Genomic DNA, 9,943 nt, shown 5'->3' with positions numbered 1-9,943 from the left:
TTTCATTTACTGTACAGCTGTACTTGCTTATTTTAACAGGAAATAAGTTTTCAAATTTTTTTTTTCTTGGGGGATGGGAATGGGATCCGCCAGCACATTTGCCCCCCCCCCACTATTGACTTCCCAGCTACGGCCTTGCATAACTGCAAAACTGTTGAACCATGAACATCCAAAAACTACAGTGTATCCCAAATGCATGCCTCTCAGTCCCGTCTCCTTCTCAGGGAGCCATTTCTTCCCTTGCTCATCCTCAACAGCCTTTCCTGCACAATTTCCCTCCCACTGTGCTTGATCTAAGCCAGACGTGTCGTCCTCACTGTCCACTGTATCAGCATGTGTTCAGCATGTGCACTGATCAGTCCCACATCTGTCTGAGCGCCGCAAACAGGTATCTCATGCTCCTACTCACCAAACTGGTAATGATCTCAAGGTGAATTTTGTTTTATTGTGTTTCCAAATTTAATTTGAGCTCCTTTATAGTCTCTGGGATGTTTCTTTCTTTGGCATACCACTAGTCTGGATGATAAGAGGACTCACACAAACACCCCAGCATAACACTCAGAGGTTTTGTGTTAATTTACAATGAACTGCAAATACTTTCCACTGGACCATCATTTCACGGCCTTGGCTAAGCAAACGTCAGAGCTGACAGTGACACAACACATTTGACTGGACAGAAGCCAAAATATTTGGCTTAGTTTATCTCAAGGACAGCCAGATAAATGACTCCATGGGTGGACGAACATAATGACTTCTTATCAGGTTATTTCATGCTCCTGAATTCAGAATGTTTCTGCACCTGTAGCTGTTGAAAGAGAATTTTTTCCCTTTTTGCTGTGGGTAGGATGTGGGTGCTGAAAGTGGTAAAAATTCAGAGGAGAACCCAGCACTAATTCACGGTATTTGCACTGCCAACTGCCAACCTGTCCAGCTGAGTCTAGTGACGCGTTCAGAGCTGACAGACTGAAACCGTGCTGACGTGGGTTCAGGCAGCCGAGAACATACTATGACCAAAAGGAACAGATCAGATCACCATGGTTACTCAGTGTAATAAGGTCAGTGTGTGACGCTGGATGTTACCATCTTAGCAAACTACTGGAAGGTTTCCATCAGGAATCAGTTGTAGCAGATCTAGGTTTGCTCTTGCTTTGGATTGCTGTACAGAAGAGCTCACTGATTCCTTAATTGCCTATTTTCATCTGACTGGAGCATTCTTAATAAGTCCTTAAGTCACTCAGTGGGCAATCCCAAATTTTACTGAAGCATGTCACGGCACATTCGTCCTTTATTAGGAACTGTTTCCCCGCAGACATATTTTCTAATAGGCAAAAAAAAAAACCTATGCTGGCTAAAAATAGACTGATTCAGCAGTCCAGCTGCAGAAGACGAGAGCAAGTCTTGACAATTACAGAGCAGGAAGGCAAATTAACTTCTCACACTGCATGAAAACTAACAATCCCAACAGCTGGTGTAACAAAACAACACTTTATTTTCTCAATAAGATAGTACAGTGACACGCTGATTGGTTTAATTATCTGCTGAAAATTCAAACATGTACATACAGCTGAATCTGCATTGATTTAAGCATGTCAATAAAGAAATAACTGTGATATCTCAGGTGTAATAAAACTTACATTACTGGATCTTTGTTGGCAAAATGATATTGTTTCCCACATCATTAAAAATTAATCTTTGAAAAACTTGTGAAAGCCAGTATTTACAGAAAAGGTTGGCTGACGTTTAACCTTTTTACGGTTTTACTTTTCAGAAAAACAATGGTTGGAACTCCTCAAACATCAATAAACAAACATGTTCTCAAGTAGGACTGAAGACATGTGACTATTAATGGCATGACAGGTGCAATCATTTTCCCAGTAGTCTTGTCCAGTAGTAGGACAAGACTCAAGGGTTAAGTTAGCAAAATACTGGCTGTATACAAAAGATCATGTGCACCCACATTCTGTTGAAATGAAGCATTCCCTCAGACTGTTATCTCCAACAAAAGGCAGATGAACTTGAAGGTCCTTCATATACAAGATTTTGAATCACTTCTGCCACATCCAAACTTCAGTCATGCCAAAACTCTTAACTGAGCTGCTGTGATAAGTTCTCATTTTGGACTGCGATACAACTGACCTGACAGCCTTGACTTAAATTAAGCTGAAGTTACAAGTTAAAGAGCGTTGTACTCCACGCACTTTGATGGAACCGTCGAGAAGTGTTTCTGGCAGATAGTCATTAGCCTCTTCAGTCCCTGGAGAAGGAAAAATAGAAAACAAGGCAAATTAAGTTGGCACTTAGATCACGTCTCCAGAGTGCGACTATTCTGGTCAGAGATGAGACCACACATGATCACACCATGTTCCTCCTACAGCAACATCAACCTTTAAACATGTAAGTATTTTACAATGAAGACAACTAGTGACTGTTTTTTCATCAAGAAAAGTGCTACGCTGCCTGTTACACCTGTTCCCGACCCTTAGAGACCCAAACCAGACCCAACATGACCAGTGGAGGTAACCGCTCCACCACCTGTGTCCTGTTCCAGGTAAGATGCCTAATCCTGATCCAACATATTGGGCCTCTGCAACAGGGCTGTACAGTGCAACATGAAGGCCCACAGTATGTTGCACTTGCTACACAAAAATAGGTTACTGCAATGACTGAAATTACTGCACCTGCGTGTGCTACGTGTGTGAGACAGATCTGCTTGTTTGAGGTGAGGGACTGCGTGTTTGTTTGTGTATTAGCTGAACAGATAACACATTGCTACTCTATTTAGTAGTTGTAGACTATCATGATGGCCCCCGGATGTGGGCGACGGATGTACTCATAAAACTGCAGCCTGGTGACAACAGAGATGTCGTCTGCCGTCTGCAGTGTGCTGTGTTCACTTCACTAAATATTTCCAAAGAGCGCTTTTTCCTTTATCATTTTTGACCAAAACTGGCTGCTCTGATCCTCCTGCAGCTGCGCTGGCCATATTACAGCAACAGAAATGTGTGCATGCATGCCCAGTGACGACAACAAGCCGGGTTGCAGCGAGGGCTCTGCGCCTGCCAGACGCTGCCTTCACAGGTGGCGTGCACTGTTAGTATCGATACCTTTGTAAATTAGTATTGTATCCAGATACAGCGTTTGAGTATTGATACTTTTGACAACTTGAGTGTGCCACAAAACCTTCAGTCTCTGTAGCACCGGAGCTATGTGCACAAAAGTTAATGTACAGCCCTGTGCAATTATTTACATGTAATGTTAAAAAACACCAAGAGAACCAACAAAAGGTTAAGCTTAAAATGTGATACTGTGGGGCCAAAGAGCACGGTGAAACATTTACGGTGCACCTAAATTCTGTGCACCAGTGCAACCAACGTAAAAAAAAATCATCTGTAGCTCTTAATTAAATGTACAAACATGGGTCAACTATAACCCATCTAGTAAATTCATTTCTCAAAATGCTCTGCAGCATTTTTAACTTTTTTAGACACATTTACATTTTGGTAATGTTTACATGTCATTTCAGGAGGTATACTGGTATAATGTGGTTATTACTGTATATGACCAGCAAATAACTTCAACCCTGATCTCCTCCACAAACATCAGCAGACAGTTTAACACACATAATTTACATGCAACAGTTGTGAAGACTGGACACTGAGGAAAATAATGAAGCAAAATGTGCATACCCTACTTGCAAAATATTTACTACACACACATGTAAGTGTTACTCATGAATCCTAGGCATGCAAACTATGTTACTCTCTGTATAAATGAAGAGTAAATATGCAAATTATTTCCTTTCTTGGTAATAAAACACAAAGCACACTTCGACATCCAACCAGACGTGTGTTTAATCTAGAGCAGGCCTATGCCACTGGCAGCCACCGGGCAACATCCAGCACAAAAGCATCCTCCGAGTTGAACAGCATACATAATATATGCCAGTACAAAATATGTAAACTACATACAGTGTCTGGAAATAGCTACTGAGTGAGTCATCTCACTTCATTCTCATCTCCATTGAGTTACACATGCGCAGTACCAATCAGGAGGCATGTATGGATCGGTACAGTATAAGGACACTGCCAATCATACCTTTCATAAATCAGTGTTTATTCATGTGACGCAGTTCTGAAGACACTTAGTAGCTTTTCAAACAGTCTGGCCTGGGGTCAACTAGTCGAAAATATGTCTTTTCCTTCACACTTTTCCTTGACCTTGATGGACAACATCATGAGGGGTGTGTTTGTGTGTGTGCGTTTGAGAGAGAGGGGAAGAAGATACTGGTAGAGAGAGATAAAGTGTGTTATAAGTTACTGTTATTGATACTTGTTAGCACTGTTAGCATCGACAGCTCTTTTATTCTGTTTTTTGCAGTTGATGTGCCTGTCCCGTTTTTATTTGAAAAGTGAAACAATAAAAATTTGCTACTCTTTACTACATTCATTTGCATTTGTTTAGCATTTGTCATTACCTAAGCTAAAAAACAAACAAACAGGTTTTAAATAGGCTGCTGATGAAATGTCTGGCCCATCTACAACAAAGATGAATATGATAAATTCCTACACTGTCAGGGTAAAGATCTTGCAATCATTTTTTGCTTCTATTTCATCTTCAGCGTCACTGTCCTTGAAACAAAGCCCATCCTAATAGAGATTTAGACACTGTCTGTAGGGGACAATCTGAGAGTCTCACCTGGATATATTTCCTCTGTGTCTCGTCGTTGAGAACGTGGGCCACGTGCTTGGAGAAGATCTTTTCTCGCCCGGTACGAGCATGGATACCCACCATGGTCACACCGATAGGCCAGGGAGCGTTACCAATGGCCATCTGCAGGTAGGCATCATTCGCCTGGGGGAAAAGTTGAATAAAGTTGATTCATTTGTATATTAATAAAAGGACTAACATGGTAAAAAATAATGTTGTTATACAGATAATAACATACCTTGACATATTCTCTCTCTAACATGAATTTAATAATGTCTGTGATTGACTCTTTGATGTCTGCTGGTAAACTCTGAAAGAGATGGTAAAAACATTAAAACAATGTGAAATGGAAAAACTACATTGACACCTGTTAAACAACATCCTTGCAACTTGTTTTGTTCTGTCCACAAATGTTACCTTCTTCCTGAGCTTCCTGAAGAGAGGTTTGAGGTAAGACTCAGTCTGTGAGTGAGTTGCACTGGCCAGCTTGCCCTGAACACTTCGCTTCACGTGGTCCTCTCTGCTGTTCAGATCTTTGGCCCAAACACCAAGAAGAAACTAGAGATACAAGAGGAAATATAGCTGTTGAAATATTAGAGAGACACTAGACAGATTACAATTATTTCTTCTTGAATGGCAGCATTAAAACACATCACAGAAAACATTATCTATTTAACAACAAAGCAAATCATTACTGTAACAAATGAAGAAGAACAATATGAATGGCAGCCACAATAGTGTTATACATTTCTTAAGCAACAGCTCCCTCTAGATCAAAGATGGAGCATGATTTTCTTGCCTTACCCTCAAAAACTTGTGGATGACTTCCTGGTCTCCATCATCATCTCCTGTACCCAGGGTTTTACCAAGAGCCTGAGGGAGAGATTCAGTATCAGACACAAACTGATTTGTAACCTTTATTTACTAAAGCTGACAAGAATAACTTAACAGTTTTTAAAACAACAGCTTTTATTTTGTGATGACAAAATTAGTAAATACTCATTAATAAATTGCCCATAACTTGATCTAATAGGAAAAAACTTAAAGCTCAGTTACAGGAATACGTCGCCCACAAAATGACCATTTGTTTATCTATTAATCATGCTGTGTTACCTTCAATTAATGAAGAAAACTTCTGTTTTTCTTGCATGCCTCCACAGAAAACGGCAAACATATTGTTTTATTGATTAATTGGGAACCAGTTTAACAGCAAAACTTTGTCAAACTGGTCCCCAATCAATCAGTAAATCAATATGTTTATTGTTTTCTGCAGAGGCATACAGGAAAGACAATGTTTTCTTTACAAATTCGAAGCAACACAGCATGACTGATGTACAAATGGTCATTTTGTGGGTGAAGTATCACTTTAACTAAGCAATGTTAACTATGAAATGTACCTCCAATTCCTCTATAGTTGTGTTTTCTTCATGCACTTTCAGATCGTGCTGTGTGTCCAGTTCTCCTGACTCTGTTCCTCCAACAATCTCATTCAGGTACTGCTGGTCAATCTTGTCCATGGCTGCTTTCAGGTCATTCCTCAAGCCCTAGATGCAGAGGCAACATTAAACAGAGGTTTTCAGCATACTGTGTTTAAGAATTAAGACAATAACACTATTATAAGAATCACATAACGAACGGCCACATAAAACATAACTTTATTCTCTGAAGAACAACATAACTAAGATTCACTGCTTCACAGAAGTTGTCAATCAGATCTGGCTCATGTGGTGAGGTGATGGCTCATAGAAAAGGTATGTTTGCATTTTCAGCCAGATATCCAAACTGTAATTTTTTCAGTGTAGAGACTACTGTGATCCCCCCCCCCCCAGACTGAATGGACTTAAATCAGCATGTCTTTATTGAATAATGTGTCCCACTACAAGATGCCTTCAGTCGTACCTTGTTCACTTCTGGAGTCAGAATCTCAATCTTCCTGAGTCTCTGGAAGGCATCGTAATCAGACTCTCCAAACAGTCGGATTGGTTCCCCTCGTTCTCTAAGCCGTCGAATTACCTATACAAACACAAAGTTGCCACAGATTAATTAATGTCTTAGTACTGACAGAAAAAATGACTGTGAGGCAAGTGTTAATGTTTAGTATTAACTTACTTCCTGTCGGGACAGTGTCATCGGCAGCTTCTCTTCTGTTAGTTCCAGTTCTAACACTGGATTAGCTGAGGTGGTTGGCTCATCTTCTTCTTTCTTATCAATCTTCCGGACAACATGGAGAGAACAGAAATATACTTATAATTTAAGGTTTAGAATGTAATAATACTGAAAGATTGCTCTTTCTGGGCTGATGCAAATGAAACAAATACAGCTGGGATATGTGAAAAGCATCTGTAATGTCTTCAGGAGATGAGACCTCAGCAATGAAGAGGATGTATGTCACTATGATGCACTGTATTGCAGAAATTCAGGTCCCTATCTTACCCCCAGCTCCTCTATAAAGTCATGTCTCCTAATAACTTACCAATAAAAGCAGGCATTTTTAATATTACATTACTCATACTTCATTTTGTGTTATTTGAATACTGACTGCACGGACTAAAACCTAATCACAGGCAAAACATATTCAGTCATTTTGTTTGCAAAAAGGAAACTCAAAGTATGCTTCCAGATCATGCTTTCATGGGCACATGCATCCTAGCACTCTTAGATTGTGGTGTAAGGAGCACAATCTAAAAGAACAAACAGAAACTGATTACAAAAAAGCCTTCCAAACAAACAATGGCCATTGCTCAAATAAACAAAGTATACTGCATGTGTGCATAGCCTAATAATTTTGACATGTTAAGCCTTGCACAAAGTAGAACAGAAATGCAGTTTTCAATAGAGCAACTGTTACAAGGCAATGCAAACTGGTGACACAAAACCAGGGGAACTTACAATTGGTTTAAATATTAAAACCGCCGTCACAGACTATGTGCAAAATAACAAGTGCAGCTTGGTAACAGAGTTATCTTTTATTTCAGTTCAGTATCCCATGCTGAAATCCACACCATGTCTGTGTCCCATTTTGGCTTTGTTGATTCCTTTCCTTGTTCCCTTGCTTTTTGACAAGTGGTTGTTGCTAAGTTTGGAAATAGTTTGTAACACAAAACTGGTCCAGCATATAGTCTAGTTGTCACAGTGGTTGGTCTATAAAGAAATAGATTATTAAAGGCATAAATATCAACAAAAGTGGAGTATTGGAAGCAGGGGGTGGATCAGCAAATGCATTCATGTTATCACATGCCTTTCTATAACTGGCTAGATACAGCAATTGTTTGTTAATTTATAGATTGAGTTGTCTGATGCTGAATTCATCTCATTATCTCGCACAAAAAACACCCAGCCCTTGTGGCGTTATTTCTAACAACCCATGCTGGAAAATAAAGATATCTCCACCATGTTATTTCTGCTTTTATCCTCGCTGGCTTTTGAGAGTGAACTTTCAGAAAGGGTGCCAAGGAAGCGGAAGCCTTTGGGACACAGTGCGTTTTATCCTGTTATCATGCATCCTGTCAGCTACTTTCACTGTGCAATCCCATACCTGGCTCTCAGGAGTCTCTCTCTGAACCTACAGATGCAGGCAGCAGAGGCAGGTTGGGGGAAAAACAGCAAACACAAAACACCAATGTACACCTGAGCATCAAAGCCTGACCTTATTTTGTTTCCTGGCAAAAAGTTTAATGACAGTATTACAGCATCATACTAAACATGAGATAAAACTGAACTGAGGAAAGGCAGTGATTTATGTGTTTGAGTATATGTGAGCAAGTTAGAAATAAAGTGCTATGGACATCAACCTTATATCCACATCTTCTGAAGTAATCCTCTTGCTCCTTGTGTGCAAGCTCAGACCGTTTGAAGAATTTTTTGGAGTCCTGGAAGCAGAAAGATAACTTATTCATTAGATGTTTCCAATAAAACCCATGTGAAACACAATAAAAACACAATACTGGTGGCAAGGTCTAGAGTGGCATAACGTATTTACCTTTCTCTTTCTCTTTTGTTATGACATTGTAGGGTGTGTGTTTTTAATACAAAATAACTGGTAATTTACTCAACACAACTATTAATTTTTCCTCTCTGCTGGAGTGAATGTGGCAGCATGCTGTACTGCATGTAACTATCTTGTAATTTTAAATAATAAATCAAATCTTCACAACAAAGCAATTTTATAAGTTTATGTTTTACTAAACACAAAGAAGACCATGAGTAAAACAGTGTCAGTATATTATAAAAATATGTGATCTGTATTCCCTAATCTTGGACATTTTATCTGTATTAAAGTGTACTCTAATATGCTGTTACATGAGACTGTTAACACTCCTGCTGCACAAAGAGGGATCATTCAACTATAAACTAACCCAATCCCACTGAATACATTATTAGTATTTTACTGAATGGGTGTTTTTCTGCGAGTGTGGCATTTACAGTTTTTAGTTTGAATCCCAGTGTTAGTTCAGCAGGAAGCAAGCAAAGCTAACATTAATTTAACGTTAATATTAACACTGAATAAACCATATGATAATCTGGCTACAGTTTAAGTAGACTGTTTAAGTGATAATTAGAACATCAGCCTATACTTTGAGTAACGTTAGCTAATGTTAACGCTACGTTACGTTTTTGCTAGCTTTTTCCGTTTATTTTAACCTGTCAGCTAACGTTAGCTTGCTACTACGTTGCTAGTTACTACAATGTTTAACATTAACGTTACAGCTATATTTAGTACTTTAAGTAGAATTCAATACTGTATCAATATATCAATCAATACATATAAAACATCGATGATTCTGGAAAGGCAGCGTTAACTACACTGAGTAAACGTTAGCTAGCTGTTAGCTAAGTTAACGCAAGTAAACACTTTAGCAACAATGCTAAGTTACCAAGCTAACAAAAACAAGCAACTTCATAAGCTACTTACGTCAACAAGCTGTTTGTCTTCGACGAGTTTTCTCTTCCTGGCGATCTCAGCCTTTAGTATGTCCATATTGGTAAAGTAATTGTGGTCGTTATTCTGTTATTTCAACAAATAACCACATGTGTAGAGCTTTTGCAACAACGTTATCACCCAGACACCTTAACCGGAAGTCAGCTTTAGCCTAACACTGAATTTCAGTATAAGAGTCCTCAGTGATTTACTTTATTTTGTTAATTTTGTGTCTAAATAAAAATGTAAAAATAAAATGTCATTTGAGTTTACTGGCCATTCAAATCAGTGTAAATAATTAGTCTTCTTATAGAGTTT

General features: G+C 39.0%; 1 protein-coding gene across 2 annotated transcripts; it reads right to left on the bottom strand.

Annotated features, from left to right (window-relative positions):
- Positions 1–1,466: 1,466 nt before the first annotated feature.
- prpf18 (PRP18 pre-mRNA processing factor 18 homolog (yeast)) lies at positions 1,467–9,790 on the bottom strand. Of its 2 annotated transcripts, XM_033635807.2 has the most exons (11): positions 9,620–9,790; positions 8,499–8,576; positions 8,243–8,269; positions 6,817–6,918; positions 6,607–6,720; positions 6,105–6,251; positions 5,512–5,580; positions 5,125–5,265; positions 4,946–5,017; positions 4,696–4,851; positions 1,467–2,254 (listed from the first exon to the last, which is right to left on the bottom strand). In XM_033635807.2, the coding sequence occupies exons 1-11, from the start codon at positions 9,683–9,685 to the stop codon at positions 2,174–2,176; spliced, it is 1,053 nt and encodes a 350-aa protein (XP_033491698.1). In that variant the 5' UTR covers positions 9,686–9,790; the 3' UTR covers positions 1,467–2,173. The 2 variants fall into 2 exon arrangements, with proteins under 2 accessions (XP_033491698.1, XP_033491699.1); XM_033635808.2 differs by lacking the exon at positions 8,243–8,269.
- Between the last annotated feature and the right edge of the window lie 153 nt (positions 9,791–9,943).

The sequence above is a fragment of the Epinephelus lanceolatus genome, chromosome 5, assembly GCF_041903045.1.
Source record: "Epinephelus lanceolatus isolate andai-2023 chromosome 5, ASM4190304v1, whole genome shotgun sequence".
NCBI classification, from domain to species: Eukaryota; Metazoa; Chordata; class Actinopteri; order Perciformes; family Serranidae; genus Epinephelus; species Epinephelus lanceolatus.
The sequence above is the reverse complement of the archived record's forward strand: the minus strand, read 5'-3'. Positions and strand labels throughout refer to the sequence as shown.

Excerpts from the sequence above, each read along its gene's own strand:
- prpf18 (XM_033635807.2), bottom strand. The coding sequence starts at position 9,685 with ATGGACATACTAAAGGCTGAGATCGCCAGGAAGAGAAAACTCGTCGAA. Across the intron at positions 6,721-6,816 it reads TGACACTGTCCCGACAGGAA|GTAATTCGACGGCTTAGAGA; the intron begins GTAAGTTAATAC and ends GTGTTTGTATAG. Across the intron at positions 5,018-5,124 it reads TCAGGAAGCTCAGGAAGAAG|AGTTTACCAGCAGACATCAA; the intron begins GTAACATTTGTG and ends CATCTCTTTCAG.